Source organism: Alligator sinensis, unplaced genomic scaffold (genome assembly GCF_000455745.1).
Source record: "Alligator sinensis unplaced genomic scaffold, ASM45574v1 scaffold1302_1, whole genome shotgun sequence".
In the NCBI taxonomy this organism is placed as follows: domain Eukaryota; kingdom Metazoa; phylum Chordata; order Crocodylia; family Alligatoridae; genus Alligator; species Alligator sinensis.
In genome coordinates this window covers 858,257-875,401 of record NW_005842612.1, presented here as the reverse complement: position 1 = coordinate 875,401, position 17,145 = coordinate 858,257, and the positions used below count along the sequence as shown (strand labels likewise).

Genomic DNA, 17,145 nt, shown 5'->3' with positions numbered 1-17,145 from the left:
CGGCGGCGTGCTCGGAGCCCCCACGAGATGGTTGTGGAGTCCTCTACACCTTGGGCGGAAACTGCTCAACCCTCTTATACGGCTAGCGAGCCAATTGCTAGCCGCCACGTAGGAATAATTTAGAATCGGCCAATAGTGGGAAACAAATTTACGTGCGGGTGGCGGGAACTCCTTTGCACCGGGGTTTTCTCTCTGCAGCTGAGAATTGCACCGTGCAAAGAAAGCTCCATGTGACAGGAAATAATTCTGCAGTGCCAAAGCGCACACAATCATTGGGTCATGACAGTACAGGCACAGAAGAATAGCTTTATGAAGATTTTAAGAGCTTCTGTCATTAGACAGACTAAGTAGGAGACAATGACACTGAAGAGCAAAAGGATCATAACTGATCGTAGAGAGGAAGAGAGGTTGAGCCTGGTATATGGTTGTAGGACTGTGAGTAATAAGGTGAAAATGCTAAAGAAAAATAAAAGATGGGTATCATAGCAGGGGTGGTTTTCCAGTCCAGTTCATAGGGATGTGAGGGTACTGCAGGAATTGGCTCAGGTCATTTCAGAGCATTGGCCATCCTTTTTGAGAACTAACGGAGGTTGGATGAGGTCCCAGGTGACTAGAAAAGGGCAAATATTGTGCCCCTCTTTAAGGAGAAGGAGGAGGATGTGGGGAACTACAGACCAGACAACCTAACCTACATACCCAGAAAGATCATGGAGCAGGTCCTCGAGGAAGCACCGAGAGGAGAACAAGGTGATCAGAAACAGTCGGCGTAGACTCACCAAGAGCAAGTCATGCCATACCAATCTGATTTCCTTCTCTGATAAAGTGGCAGGGTCTGTGGATGAGGGGAGAGCAGTGGACAAGGTATATTTTGACCCTTAGCAAGGCTTTCAGCTGGGTCTCCCATGACATACACGTTAACGAGCTAAGGCACTACAGACTAGGCAAAAGTACTGTAAGGTGGATTCATAACTGGTTGGATCATCCTACTTGGTAATTACTCCTCAATGGCTCGATGTCTAGTTGGGAGGAGTTATCAAATGGGGCTCCCAAGGCATATGTCCTGGGTCTGGCGTTCAGCATCTTCATTAATGATTTGGATGATGTCGTCGAGTGAAAGCTTAGGAAATTTGCAGATGATACCAAATTGGGTGGAACTGTGGAAACTGCGGCGGGCAGCGCTAGGATCCAGAATGACCTGCATAAACTGGGGAAATAGTCCGCAGTCGGATGAGCTTCAGCAAGGACAAGTGTCAAGTCTTGCATTTGAGATGGAATAACTGCATACACAACTATAGACTTGGGAATGACTGGCTGGGCTGCAGTGCTGCAGAGGAGGACCATAAGCTGAAGCAACAGGGTACTCTTGTTGCAAAAAAAAGCCAACAGTGTCCTGGGTTGTATTAACAGGAACACCACTTGCAAATCAAGGGAAGTTATTCTTCCTCTCTCCTCAAGACTGTTGAGGCTTCACCTGGAGGACTGTGTACAGTTTTGGGCCATGCTTCGAGAAGGACATGGGCAGCCTGGAAAGAGTCTAGCACGAGGCAGCAAAAATGATCCGGGGACTGGGAGACTAGACTTATGGGCTAGGGACAGAAATTACACACAAACTGGTGTAAGTGATCAGAAACTAGCTCAAATATGTAACATAACAGAAGTTCAGTGCACATAACAGAAGTTCAGTGCACAGAAACTGCTTTCAAAATAGCCAAAACTGGTATAAGATAAACCTGGATGGATGTCATATCAGACTTAACAGTTTTAGGTTAAATTGGTTTATTGAACTTCTGTCCCAGATCCCCTCCAGATGCAAGTTAACTCATAGTCCCCCAGCATCCCAGGATGCACCTCCCTACAAACTCTCCCTTGCAGGGTGAGCAGGCTAGCCTTGGCCTATGCTGTCTGCTCCTGCTGAGCAGGGAGCTAGCACCTCCCAGCTCCTGGCCTGGGCCACTGCAGGCCTGGGGCTGCATTTCTGGAGTCCAAAGTGAATGTCTGTTCACCTGCTTATGGGTTCAATCGATGCAGCTTAGACTAACCTGAGAAGAATGGATCGATTCTGCTCGGGCGTTTTCACTGTCTGTACTTAGCCATGGGGAAAGACTGAAAGAACTAAGGTTATTTAACCTGGAGAAGGGAAGACTGAGGGGAGGCTTGATAAACAGTCTTTAAATACCTGAAGGATGATTACAGAGAGGATGGGGGAGGGGGGGTTCCTGTGAATGTAGGGGACAGGAATAGGAGCAATAGCTTCAAGCTGCAGCAGGAGAAATTTAGGCTGGCAATTAGAAGGAATTTGACTATGAGAGTAGTCAGGCACTGGAAGAGGCTGTCTAGAGAAGTTGTGGATTTTCCACGCTTGGAAAGTTTTCAAGAGCAGGTTTAGTCAAGGATGATCCAGCCTTGAGCAGGGGGCTGAACTACATGACCTTATGAGGTCCTTCCCGGCCCTACTTTCCTGTGAGCCTATGTGGACGTGTACCAAGAGGAGTGGTGGAAGCCCCTTTGCTTGTGAGGTTTAAAAGTGGGGCAAAACAGCGGAGGGTATACTTCATCAGCAAATGCACAGTAGATTGCAGGCTCGTTTTCGATTTGGCTTTAGCAACATTTGACGTGTAATTAATTCCAAATCGTTTTCTTAGTGATGCAGCTTGCATGTTTCCCCGTGGTTTGTTTTGGTCTCTTATCCTGAGATATAATTTGGTTGAAATAGGGCATTTGTATCAAGAAACAGGGAAACATAGGCTTAACGTGATCCATCTCAGATGCTAGTGGCATCAAGGATTGTGATGCGCCCTACTCCCTGTATCATAAATGTTTTTAAATGGAGAATTTAGTTATGCTTTTTATGGACATAATTTCCAAGAAATCACAGCAATTTATGTCTAACTGAGTGAAGTAAAAAGAAAATGAGAAAATTGACTTTTTAAATAAGTAAATGGGCTTTTATAGAGACTGTTCAGATAGACACACACACACACACACACTATACATTCTGTCTCAGGAGAAGTTTTCTGTGCCTTTAGGATGTACTTCAAAAGTGATTGTATGTATGACTCAATTAACTGTTTGCAAAGTCTACTTGAAAATATACAGGAGAGGAACAAAAGTGCTTTTTTATAAATTTTTCCCGGAAATTACTTAGTATTTTATTCCATTCTCAGTTAAGATATACATTACTCTTCAATTTATTTTTAATTCATTATTAGTATTGTCACTATTGTTTTAGTAGGCAATAGTTCATTATTTTTATAATTATTATTTTACTTTTGTCTCGCTGGGCGGGGAGCTACGCCAGGGCCAGGGCTGGGGTCTTGCAGTGGTGACAGCGTGGTCTGGAGCCAGAGCAGAGCCACGATCCGCTGCCCGCATGTCCCTGCTAGCGCTTCTGGGGCCGATCTCCGTGGAAACCCTGGCCCCACAGTGCCACGGCTCCGCCACATCTGGGGTTTCCATGGAAACCAGTCGCAGCCACATGGGCTGGGGCTGCTGGGAAATGGAGACCGCCACTGGCCTGATCTGGCCCACAGGTTGGACTTTGCCCGCTCCTGAGCTGGACTGTTCTCAGTGGGGGCAGACGACAGGACAAGGAGCAATGGGCTCAAGCTGCAGCAAGGGGAGTTGAGGTTGGATATTAGGAAATAACTTTCTCGCTCGGATGGTAGTAAAGCACTGGAACAGGCTTCCCTGAGAGGTGGTGCAATCTCCATCCTTGGAGGTTTCGAAGACCCGGGTAGACAAAGCCTTGGCTGGGATGATGGAGTTGGGGCTGGTCCTGCTTGGAGCAGGGGGTTGCACTAGATGTGACCTCCTGAGGTCCTGTCTAATCCTAATTGTCCCTGATTTTTTTTTTTCTCCATGTACAGCAGTAATTCCTAATCACGTGGAACAATGAACCACTATTTATGGTCAGCAGAATGACAGGGGGAGACGGGCACCGGAGCGTGCTGGGCTATGTTTGAAATAAATTAAATTTGTTCTCTTATTTGGGAAGACATTCCTTTTTTTAAGAGAAGTTCTTCCTGGAAAGAAGTTTGAATAGAAACAGAGTCGTCTAGAAGCTCCTGGCAAGCTATATCATTTGAGCCCTTACACTGTAAAACAGGAGTTCAAAACTAATGTGCAAGTTGAGTCATGCCTATTGCATGACAATTTTTTAACCAGCTGGATGTAAAGTAGCAATGAAAATCTACCCTTGGTAGGGTAGACAATTACTTTGGATACAAAGGGCAATTATTTTGAGTACTTGAGATTACACAGAGATAATTTCAGTAGCCAAACATATATACATATATATAATTATAGAATTTATATTCCAATGCTGCTACCTGTTGTACACAATAATATACATGTACTTATGGCTGACTATAACTGTGCTTTTCGAAAATGCCTACAGGCATTTTTCCTCCTAATTATTTGCTAGTGAACATCTGGTTCCTCACCACCTCCCGAATGAAACTCGGTTAGAAAAAAAAAGATTTCACAAGAAATTCCTAATCTGTTCATACAGGAGGGGAAACGGCTAAAAAAGAAAAAGGTACCAGGATTTCTGTAGATACCCCTGATGGAGGGAATGTGACTGCCGTGTGCAATAAAGGCATGCATGCCGTACATGGTGCTGTTTTTAGGTTTGGTCGGACTCGGGATGCTCAAGTAGAAGTCATGGGAAATAGCCTTTTTTTTTTCACTTGCCACTACTTTTTAAAAAAAATGGCACCTTTATCCTCTGACAACAAGGTGACCTTGCTGTAATTGCTTTGGTCGGCTCAGGAGTAGATTCTTGTATTATATTGTAATGTGGTTGAGTCCACTCAGACTGACGATCATACAGGTTGCAGGTACCTACGAATTAAGCAGCGTTTCCCAGCAGGAGTGTGCTGCACTGGTTCTCTGGGCTCTTCACAGGAAACGCCAGGGTTCCCAGGTAGGATGCCAGGTGTTAAATTGAATCTACAAAGTCACAAGACCCAAATGCAGAAGGAGTTTACCTTTCTTCCGCTCTGCTTTGTGACATCAAATGAAACGGGAGTCGTAGCTGAAGCCGGGAACTGTAAAATGTCAAAGATGGTGTGAAAGGAGGAGTCTGGCAGGACGTCTTCAGGGAGTCCCACGGACTTTGGAATTGAGCTTCCGCGTCGGTTTGCTAGCGCTCCCCAGTGTTGGCCATCTGCCGTGCTGCAAAGTCCATTGTCGCCTTAGACGTTCAGGGAAAAAGTAGAGCCAAGATTTGAGTAGGATTTTCCCCCCTTTGCTGTGGCTGACACGTTTGTTCCCTTTTATCTTGTTCTCTGGCATGTTTGTGTGCGTGGCAGTGAGATGCAGAGTCCATTAGGTATCGTTTTCTTTTTATGTTCAAACTTCTGTAGGCCACAGGGTGGATCAGTGTTCCTGGCGCCATGCGTCTGGTACGCCTGTCCTACCTGGGCAGAATGTACATCTGATTTTACAGAAAAAGAGAATTTCCATGCCAACTTCCAATGCATGGATGGGTAAATTTTAGATAGTGTTTTGAAACCGAAAAATATTGGTAAGTAATTATTAATTATTCATCCCACCAAACCCTTCTCTACTTTAAATGCTGCCACAACCCTGTGAAAAGGCAGTGTTACTTTGCAATCGGGCCTTTGTGTTTGGAAAGATGAACAGAGCTATGTGAGCGAAGAGCAGTGTTAACAATTTAAAATAGACCTCAAATGGCATGTCTAGCTTGTTCAAAAGCCACAACTATAGTGAATGTCTAAATGTAAACTGCATGACTTTTTGCATTAAAATATCTTTACCTGGCTTTTTTTTTTTCCTCCTTTAGGATTGCTATTTTTCTTACAATGGAAAGGCTGGTTGTCTATCTATTGGTTATTAGCACAGCTGTGAAGGCTATGATGTGTCCAAAACGATGTATGTGTCAAAACCTGTCTCCATCCTTCACCATCCTTTGCACAAAGACTGGGCTTCTGTTTGTCCCCCCCAGCATTGACAGAAGAACAGCAGAACTAAGGCTAATGGATAACTTCATCACCACCCTTAGGAGGAAGGATTTTGCAAATATGACCAACCTTATTCATTTGACACTATCAAGAAATACAATAAGTCAAATTATGCCTTATGCATTTTTTGATCTTAAAGGCCTTCACGCATTGCACTTGGATAGTAATAGACTGACTTATATCAATGAGGATCATTTCAAAGGTTTAATTAACCTGCGCCACCTAATACTTAGTAACAATCAATTAAACTATATCTCCCCTGGGTCTTTAGATGACTTCATTGAAACCATTGAGGATCTGGATCTATCCTATAATAATTTAGTTAATATTCCTTGGGAAACCATTGGAAAGTTGTCTAATGTCAATACAGTGAGTTTGGATCACAACCTCATTGAGTTTGTTCCAGAAGGAATCTTCTCAAACCTTCACAAACTTGCTCGACTGGACATGACATCCAACAAGCTGAAAAAGATCCCCCCTGATCCTTTGTTCTCGAGAATACCTGTGTATGCTAAATCAAAAGGGTCTCCATTATCATCTCTGGTGCTTAGTTTTGGAGGAAATCCTCTGCACTGCAATTGTGAATTAGTGTGGCTGAGACGCCTCACCAGAGAAGATGATCTAGAAACATGTGCCTCACCACCTGAGCTGATGGGCAAATACTTCTGGACCATTAAAGAGGAGGAGTTTGTCTGTGAACCGCCAATGATAACCCACCGGACACCAAAACTGGTGGTCATGGAAGGTCAAAGCGTCTCTTTGAAATGTAAAGCCGTCGGTGACCCGGATCCCTATGTTCGGTGGATCTCGCCCGAAGGGAAGCTGGTCTCCAATACGTCTAGGACAATTTCCTATGAGAATGGGACACTGGATGTTTTATCTACTTCCCTAACAGAAAAAGGCACATTTACCTGCATAGCATCCAATGCTGCTGGGGAGTCCACAGCTCCTGTTGAACTGGTTGTTAATCCTTATCCTAATCTTGCTAACAGCACCAACTGTGACAAAGACGCTGAGCCGGGGCCTTCAGACATTCTTATATCAGCCAAGTCAAGTTTCCCCAATGAAACTAAAGCTCAGCAAGAGAAGGTTGTGGTTGCTGAGCTGACCTCATCCTCTGCTCTCATACAGTGGCCTTCCCAGCATCACATCCCTGGAATAAAAATGTACCAGATTCAGTATAACAGCTCTTCTGATGACATACTAGTTTACAGGTAATCCTGCTTGCATAGCAATCCGAATGTCATGGCAGGTAGCAAATCAGGATATCAGAAAGTAAGTAGGTGTTTAAATGTACCCAGTGTAATAGTCGGTGCCTCAATCAATTCTCTAACGCGGTGGTTTTCAACCCCTGGTCCTCGGGCCCCTGGGGGGTCCACAGACTCTGTCTAAGGGGTCCGTGAAAGATGGCTGTGGTCAATCAAAAGTATGTGAATACCCAAACTTAGCATTCAGAGGGGTCCACGCCACCAGTTGCAATTTCCAAAGGGGTTCGCACCTCCATTTGAAATTTTGGGGGGGACCGCAAATGAAAAAAGGTTGAAAACCATTGCTGTAATGCTATGCCACTCCTAATGGCTGCTGCCAATGCAGGGGATGTCATGTAAAGACATGGTAGGAAAAAAAATTCCCAGGGCAAACGGTGGTGGTAAGTAGCTCTTGCTGTTTCTGGGAGTTGCTGCAAATGGACATCAACTCGACCATCTGTCTTGCAGATATTCATTGTGTGTAGTGTAGGAAGCTCTGGGGAATGCCCTTGTTAGCCTGTTTTTCATTTGTTGTCTCCAGGTATTGAGGAATTAAGATAATATTAGAAATAATACATTCACTTCTGCCTCTTATTAGAGAATCTCTGAACACTTGATTAGGCATAAACTAAGCTTCCAGTAAGCCTTGCAAGGCTGGTTAATGTTATTGCTATTTTTAAATTGAGAGAAATTGAGACTGACGCATGATTTACACGTTATTTGAATTAAATATGTATTTGTTTCATTTAAAATATGAGGAGAGAAAATATTCAGAACCCAAGATTGTTGGAAGTTGCATTGCGTATTTATGTTATAAATGTACTTGGAAAGGTCTATATTCCTACTTCTTTGTCTCGTGTATATTGGTTAAGTACAGACGTTCGGGACCTTAAATCGAGTTCAGAATGGCTGCCTGATTTAATTCATCCTGGTACTGACCTTACTTTTCCAGACCCGGTCTCAGTGACCGGCAGTCAGTCTAAACCTGTAACTGTACAGAAGTTCGACGCACACAAACCTGTCTAAAAATTGCAGGACCCGGTTTAACATAAACCTGGATCTGTGTAGTATCCGACTCATTCGGTGTCGGTCAGACCAGTGCATGGAACCTGTGTCCGCTTCCCCTGCACTGCCCCAGACTGGTCTGGTTTTTGCCCCACCCCGGCCCCTTGCTCCCTCCCAGCCAGCACGCTTAACCCCCATCCGACAAGGCACTGGGTACAGCCGGTTTTATCAGAATTTGCTGCTGCTGGAGCCGAGCAAATAAGTCCCGGTGGGGAGAGGGCGGGCGGGGGGGGGAACCTCCCCCATCCACAGGTTCTGCCTTTCCCCAACCCTCTCATCCCACCCATAGGTCACACCTGCCCCCATCCCCCAGCAGACCCTCAATCCCCTATATTCTGCTGGACCCCCCAACCACCACCCCCGGCTACCCCGCCAACCCTAACTTACCTGATATCGGGCAGTCATTTGAATTGATTTAGCCTCCCACTAACACCTCGAATGTCTGTACTTAGCCATTAGGACTGACTAGGTAAATTCAGTAATTGCATTTATACAGCTGCTTTAGAGGTACAGGAAACCAAATTCCATGGCACAAGTGGTAACATAATGTGTTTTTCACGCATTGGGCATTTAGAGTCTAAAGGGTGTCTAATTGGGGTTATTTTGGTAAAATTTGCTTGGGATTAATTTGACTTCTCTAGATGTTGATGGGCATCATAAAGTGTAAGTTTGTTACAGCTCCCCTATGCAAAGGGGATTTTCATTCAGATTAAATCGCACTCTATTTCCAGTTATTTTTGTGTTTAAATAGTGGAACAATTGTTGAATCCAGAGCTAGAATGCGAGCCGTGTGAGTTAGTTTGTCAGGCTGTAGATCCCGGGAAGTGACAGCTTTTCCAAAAATAATGGAGCTGATTCGCCTTTCACTTGCATCAATTTTCCCTTGGGAAACTTCACTGATCTCAGCTGAGATGGTTGCGGTTTATTGCAGGATGTGCGAGGGGAGTACCCAAGCTAGTAGATTTGAAACAGGGACCAGTGCTTCTCTGAGAAGTGTAAGCTATCCAAACTCCAAGAAAACCGTTTCTTTTCTTTCATTTCTGCTATTTTAAACGTGCTGCCATTAGAAACCTAACTTTATTAACTAAATTTAATGATTCTTTTTGTCAGATTTTGGCGTTATTGCTGAAAAGCTCATCTTCATATGCTTAATATCACGAAGTATTGTTAACCGTCTCTGAAGGGCTAGAAATTATCTTGTCGTGTGCAGCTGTACAAAGCAAACACCTGTCTGTGTGATTTGTCCCATTTGTGTGCTGAAAGTTGTAAACTCATTTTAAGGTTCAATCACAAATGTGGTTGTTCAGCTCTGGGGATGATGAAAACGGTTCCACAAATGCCTGGTTCTTTGTAGGGACCGCAGCACGGCCGTTGTCCCGTGGTGGTTTAGTTAAGTGAAAGCCTACCCCCATCTTCCAGGAACAATCCCATTTTATTTTTTTTAAATAATGGAAATAGCTGCGTTCTGTCCTCAGATATTTTGGGGCCTCGTTTCATCGGAGAAGTGGAAGATGAAACGTGAACCTGCCGGCTATGCAGGTAATTGGAGCGAAAACTGGGTTGATTTTTCTTCTGTGTTTGCAGAGTTTGGTTTAAAGTTCAGATGTAAAGTGTCATTTAAAGAGCTCTGTACTACATGGATGAGAGGCTGCCTCTGGGGGTTGTTTCAGAAATTAGAGCGCAAGAAAGTAAGTACCATTTGGGTCCGTGTAGCTCAGCGTCCGTCTCTGACGGTGGCAGGAGTGGATGCTTTAGAGCAGGGGTGCTCAACCCCTGGCCCGCAGGCTACATCTGGCCCATGGTGGGACTCCCCACAGGGCTGGAAGTTTGGCGGTGGGGGAGTGGTGGGCCCCCCCTGCCGCCAAATTTCTAGACCCATGTAGTGCCCAAAGCCCTGCACGCTGATCAAGCACCCAACCCCAGTGCACGATGCCATCACCAGACCCCAGGACCCAGTCCCAGGAAGGAGCAGCACCAGATCCCTGAGCCCAAATGTGTGTGGGGGGGGTGCAACACCAGGGCCCAGTCCCGGGACGCGCAAGCCAAGGAAGGGGCAGTGCTATCATGGCATATGAGGCTCGATGTAGCCATGGACCTCTGCTTTAGAGGGAGAGCGTATCCCCAGGGCACGTCTAGAATGGCCTATCCACTGTCATTGGCTTAGAGAGACATCCCTGACTGTTCTGTTTAATAGCTATTAATGGGCCCATTTATCTAGTTCCTTTTTTGAATCTGGTTATATTCTCTGCCTCTACAACCTCCTACACTGATGAGTTCCAGAAATTAAGTGTACGCTGCATGAAAAAAGTACTTGTTAATTTTAAACCTGTCTCCTGCTTGATATAAATTACTTTTATCACGCATTGCAAGGAATAGTTAGGTGAAGTCCTGATGGATGTAAATCAAGTAACTTGAGAGAGCAAATTGGTGTTTCACAGTTCTTGGTTTAATTTGAGAAGTACTTTCTAGGCACTGCTGCTCCTTAAAACAAAACTTTTAAAATTAAGTGCGCTGTTGACTTGAGCTAGAGAAGTCCCGTGTCCTTGTAGCAGCATCTGTGTCATCTCTTGAATCTTTGCAACGCCGTATGCCTGATTCTTTTGGAGAAGTCGGTCCCCTGCGTCCTCGAGGGGACTTTTCAAAAAGAATCGAGCATCCCCTGGCACAGTAACAAGTTATAGCCCTTGACATATTCCAGAACAAAGATAGCAATTTATTGTGGATACATTTTGAACTTTCTGAATGTTTAAAAATTAATACATGAGTCATACAGTAACTCTTTAATAAGTCAAGAAGTAAACGGTACATTGAATGGTGCTATTGATGGACTCGTCCCTAGGAAAGAGCTCTTTGGAAGAAATGGGGGGGCAAAGGGCGGGGAATGCATTCACACATCCCTTCCACGTTTCAGTCCGGATCTCTTCTAGATGACCGGCTCAGTTAAGTAGCAAAGCAATAAAAGACATTATGCTTCAGATCAGAGAGCAAGGATTCCCATTAGTTGTAATATAATCCGTTTCATAAAGACTGAAGTTCATATGTTTGATTCCCACGGTAAATAATCATCAAATCTAGGTCTTAAATTCTGTACAGGATGACGGGGAGTGATGATTGAACAGTAAGTCTGTGCTTGCAGTTATCTGAGCAATTGTTACACCGTTAACACTCCTCTGTGTGTGTATTTTAAGCTGCATGAATTAATGGTGCCAGGAATCCCCAAGCACTGTGCTAACCCCTAGCTAGTCGGGTAACTGCTCTGTGTTTCCAGTCTGCAAGACCGGCAGAACGCTACTGATCCTTCTCGCAGGAGCTCTGGGAAGGATGACTTGGCATATAATGATGTCAAGAGCCATCGAGCAGTGCTCCCGGAGAGCAGCGACGGTTCGGTCTTGCTGCAGAAGGATTACGGGAAGCAAAAAGCTGCTTTTAGCCTTGGGCCCTAATGTGAAGGCAGTGGTAGTTACTAGGCTCCTTGCTGTAATCAGCATCCGACAGCCAATAACTTCTTTTTTTTATAACCCAACCCCCACCCCCAAACCCCCCTATAAGCAATTGTATGATGTGCGAGAAGCGTGTCCCCTTTGTGAAGGTGAGTAATATCTAACAGCCAGCGTATGCTTAGACCATGTGAGTGGCAGTTTCTATGGTAACTTCATTTTACACTGAATAATTTAAAAAAGTCTTTTCCTTTCTAATTCTGTTGCCTTCCACCTACTACATCACCTCTTCCCTGTTTTTCTCACCCTTCCTTCTGCTCCCCCCTTTCAACAGATATTGTGTTGACATTGTAGATGGAAGTTAATGTGCTTTTATACCATACAGATCCAAGGAAGGGAAAGGAGGAGGAGACGGGCGTCCAAATTAACCTGTTGGCTCGTGGTAAATTTGTTAGGATCACAGAATCATGGAAACCTTGGGCATCTTGCAGACAGTTACGCGTCCCAGTTCTTTTTTCCATCCCCTCCCTTGGGTATTACATCCAAGAAAACAAGGACATAATTAATGTTCAAGTTACACAACACCAGTGTAGGTGATCAGAAACCAGTTCAAATCTGAAGCGCGGCAGAAGTTCAGTGCACTTTCAAAATGGCTGAAACCAGTTTAAGATAAATGGATGGACGTGCTATCACACTTCACTGATTTAGGTTAAATCAGCTTATTGAAATTCTGCCCCAGGTCCCCTCCAGATTCAAGTTAACTCACAGTCCCCCAGCAACCCAGGATGCTTTGCGCCTCCACCCCCTCCCCGCCCCTTATGCAGGCCTTGGCCAAGCTGTCTGCTCCAGCAGAGCATGGAGCTGTGCTTTAACGCCCCCCAGCGCCTGGCCTGGGCCACTGCAGGCATGTGGCTGCATTTGTGGAATCAGAAGCAAATGTCTGCTCACTTGCTTGTCGGTTCAATCTCTGCAGCTTAAACTAACCTGTGAAGATTGAATCGATTCAGCCTCGGGCTTTTTGACTGTCTGTACTTAGCCCAAATGTAACTAAAGTGCAGGAAGTGACATTTGCTGCTTTTTCATGCTTTTGTGACCCCTCCCTGTCTGTTGGTCATATAGGCTGCCTATACACATGCTCAGAGGTGGGAGGGGAGCATTTTAATTACAGTGTTTCTCAGCCAGCCACTCTTAATTAAAACACTGCAGCATCGTGTGCGTTAAGCCCCTGTACATTTAGAAATGGCCATGGGACACTTCACCTAAAGCTCACCCAGAGGTTTAGTTATGGCGCTCTCCGGCCATTTTTAAATACTTGGAGGCTTAACACACATGATGCTGTGGTGATGCTGCAGCATCCGAATTCGAGTGCATAGCATTCTGTGCAACGCGCTCTAATTCGAGCGCCACCGAGCACCTGTACAGGCAGCCATACTGACCGCTAGCGCTACTGATATCATCATACCTACGTCTGCTGCATGCAGGCTCTGTAAAATGGAGACATCTCAGCAGTACAATTTCCGTATCACCTGGTATCTTCAGGTGTTCTAGCTGGGGGCCTGGGAATGTTTCTGGCCATTACCCAACACTGACAGACCCTTCATTTCCATACTAAAGTAGAAATTTTATTATATAAACTACAAGTTCTAGACGAGAGTGACCAATCGCCAAGTACTAGAATTTACAGATTTTTCAGAGTTTATGCTTTTTTATGGTATTTTAAAACAAATCTTTTTGAGAATTTAATGAAAAAGTAGCCTTTTAATCTGATTTGTTTCTTGTTCTCCATGGTTATTCTCTGCTGTTCAACCATAGTAGGCATCGCCAAAATTGTTAGGATCGGAGAAGGACAGTCTTGTCTCTCTGTGTTCATCACCTGGCGTTTATCAGGATTGAGAAATGAGATACCCGTCTGTATAGTTTTCAGATTGATCTTTCATAACAGAAGTTATTTGCTGGGAAAAGGAAATAGTGCATCTTAAAATCATTGATGGTAAACTCTGCCATTTGCAGATGGCCACCTCAAGGCCTGTTCATTGTTTGCCTAATTGAAATCTCAGTTGTGCGTAGCCGTTTTGTGCTGACAATCTGCAGAGGATTAAATTTCACCTTGAAACATTTGCATATAACTGGGCTAATGCATCCTTGTAATGGGATTTATTTCATTTAGTGTCTTTTTCAAACACTTCACTTTTCTGTCCACATTAAGTTAAAAATGTGTAGGTGGGTTTTCAAAACAGATTCTTAATAGATCTCTTTGGGAAGTTATAAAACCCTACTGTTTGTTAAAGTGACTTTCCTGTGCTGTTTTCATGACTCCCTGATGTTACAATATTGCACTGGCTTCCCCGTTCAATGTAATTTTAATAATGCTAATTAGAGACTGAAAGGGAATGATAAAGATGCTTTCAAAATATAATTGCGGATGTTATGCAGAAAGTAGCTCTGGCTGCCAGTGAAATTCTATCAAAAATGTGGGTAGAAATATAGATTAAAATTCAGGGAGGTCTTAAATTAGGGTGTGCTCTTGCTTGCCAGCTCCCTTTTCTGTCTCTCATGTCCTTTTTTTGTCCTTCTCATGTCTGTTCCATGTTGCATATTAATTTCAGAAGCCATTTATTTTTGGTCTGTTCAGGAAGTAGAGGGTTCAGGGAGAGGGCAATAGCAGGGGGGATGACGGGTGCTGGGGGGCAGGCAGCGGGGGGTGAATGGAGGTCAGGTGCAAGGGTCAAGCTGCTTGACACCCCCCTTCCTCCCTGCTACCTCCCCACCTGCCTCTGCCACCGCCTGCTCCCCCCAGCACTGCCTTCCCCACTGCAGTTGTGGAGGGAGGATGCATTCAAGACAACCCTGCAATAATTAGATTGTGTATGCGGAAATTTGTAACAAATCTGTAAATATTCCACGTATAGCCTCTAATTAGTGGAGGGGCCTCTTAAATTCAGAGTCGTCTTGGATTTGGGTACAAACAGTATATCTGTTGGATGCACAGAGCTTTCCACTTACTTTGCTGGGAGTTCTGGATGTACAACGAATCCTGGAGAAGGCCAAAAACAGGCGTGATAGACTAAAATTATAGCTTTGGCAAACTGTTATACAAATCTATCAGCACAGGTGTACACATTTTGTTCACTAGCTTTTTACCATTCTGCAGAGAACAGTGCAAGAACTGATATTTTACTTGTCCATCAAACATGCACACGACTCATCTTGACTGAGTAGGTGAGAATAATTTTACAAGACTGGTTTTAAGTGAAATTTTCTTTTCTGTGTTTCCGGAAAAATATACGCATGGTAGATTAGCAGAAGCATTGGGGAACAAAACAATATTGATTAACGCTGAGCACCAGGACAACCCAAAGTATCATTATGTATAACAGGTGTTTGTTTTATGAGAAAATTGCTTATAAATGTGTAAATTAATTGCTGTCTGGTACGCAAATGAATGCATTTTATGGAGCGTGGTGCAGTTCTGGAGGTACGTTCAAAATGGCAGCAGAGGCAGGCAGTGCTCAGCGGGGAGATGAGCACGTAGACGCAATTTGAGAGTAGAGTATAAGCTGAAACCATCAGATGTAATTGTGGTGATGAGAACTCTTTTCATTCCCTGAGCAGAGACAGATCAAAATGATTTCCCATTTCACATAATGCACGGCTGTGTGCTACAATACATAGGCGGTCGTGTTTCCACATGCTGCAGGTTTGTAGGCTTGAAGTGTTCAAAACGGCCTAAGTCGCCTAAGCACTCTTGACAGTTTTATCCCCTGTATAATATAAAGCTGTGACTCTTCAGCTGGTATTCAAAAGTAGTTGTTCCTTGGGTGAACTTGAACTGAACGTGCATGCAGATTGTATCTGACATCCCCCGTGGTTTAAACAGTTGGAAATGCTAATTTGAGAGGAAATCTTTTTTCATGTATTGTATTTGTATGTGTAAAATGATTGTTGTAAAGCATGATGCATTCTCCCGTGCTTAAGAATACAGTCGTTAGTGCACGTTCCAATTGGCTTCCTATGGCTTCATTTGGGGAAGAGGGCGTGTATCAATTAAGCTTTTTTACTCACTGGTTTTCTAAGACTTACTGGAGTATCTTCAAAGACAGGGAGAGATTTCCTTCCTAAAAATTAGCTTCATGCTACATCATATTAATGTTCCTTTTGTTTCCCAGATATTGTAGTATATTACCATATTTTTTCTCTCCCTTGATATACGACTACTATAGCAATAATTCAGTGGGTGAATGCGTAGCTTAAAATGAAGCCTTGTGCAGTCTAACACATCTGTATTGAAAGAATCAGCTAGCGTTTTAATACAAAATTGTTGCGTGCATTTGTCCTGCGTACTGGGTGACGAGTAACACCAGTACACATTCAGTACGCGTTCTCCAGTCCATTCAAAATTGGTAGCGTTTCACACCTTTTCAAGGGGTAAAGAACTACGTGAGCAATGAAAATGTGGCTTTTAATATTTTTATGAAAATTCCTAAATGTTTTATTAGAGTCTATAAATAGACAATTCAAAGATAACAAATCCAAAACACAGGTCTAGGTATTTTCATAACCCATATTATTTTCAATGGCTTAAAAGATGGGGGGGGGTGCCCCCTCAGCAAGCTTGTGGATGACACCAAGCAGCGGGAATAGTAGATGCAATGGACAGTAGGGCTGGGATTTAGAGAGACCTAAATAAATTGGAGGATTGAACCAAAAGAAATCTCCTGAGGTTCAATTAAGGACAAGTGCAAAGTCCTGCACTTAAGACAGAGCAATCCCACACAACGGTACAGGCTGGGGGTGACGGGCTGGGCAGCAGCTCTGCAGAAAAGGGCCTGGGGGTGACAGTGGGCAATAAGATGGATATGAGCCAGCAGTGTGCCCTTGTTGCGGCATCCTGGGCTGCATTGGTAGGAGCGTTGCCAGCAGATCGAGGGCAGCGATTCTTCCCCTCTATGTGGCACGGGGGAGGCCACATCTGGAGTCCGGTGTCCAGCTGTGGGCCCCCCACTACAGAAAGGATGTGGACACATTGGAAAGAGTCCAGTGGAGGGCAAGGAAAATGGTTAGAGGTCTGAAGCACAGGATTTCTGAGAAGAGGCTGAGGGAACTGGGCTGATTTAGTCTGGAGAAGAGAAGACTAAGTGGGATTGAATAGCAGCCTTCACCTCCCTGCAGGGTGGATCCAAAGAGGCTGGAGCTGGGCTGTTCTCAGTGGGGGAGATGACAGAACAAGGAGCAATGGGCTCAGGCTGCAGCAAGGGGAGTTGAGGCTGGATATTAGGAATTTTTTCACAAGGAGGGTAGGAAAGCACTGGAGCAGGTTACCCAGAGGGGTGGTGGAGGTTTTGAAGACCCAGCTAGACAAAGCCTTGGCTGGGATGATGTATTTGGGGCTGGTCCTACATTGAGCAGGGGGGT

General features: G+C 44.5%; 1 protein-coding gene across 4 annotated transcripts in view; it reads left to right on the top strand.

Annotated features, from left to right (window-relative positions):
• The window catches only part of LOC102386865 (leucine-rich repeat and fibronectin type III domain-containing protein 1-like protein), a 120,813-nt gene that overhangs the window by 90,064 nt on the left and 13,604 nt on the right, over nucleotides 1-17,145 (top strand). For all 4 annotated transcript variants that reach the window (XM_006033178.3, XM_025214950.1, XM_006033179.3 and 1 more), the window contains one exon: nucleotides 5,807-7,198. In XM_006033178.3, coding sequence (XP_006033240.1) covers nucleotides 5,826-7,198 — 1,373 coding nt within the window. In that variant the 5' untranslated portion in view covers nucleotides 5,807-5,825. The remainder of the gene's footprint in view (nucleotides 1-5,806; nucleotides 7,199-17,145) is intronic.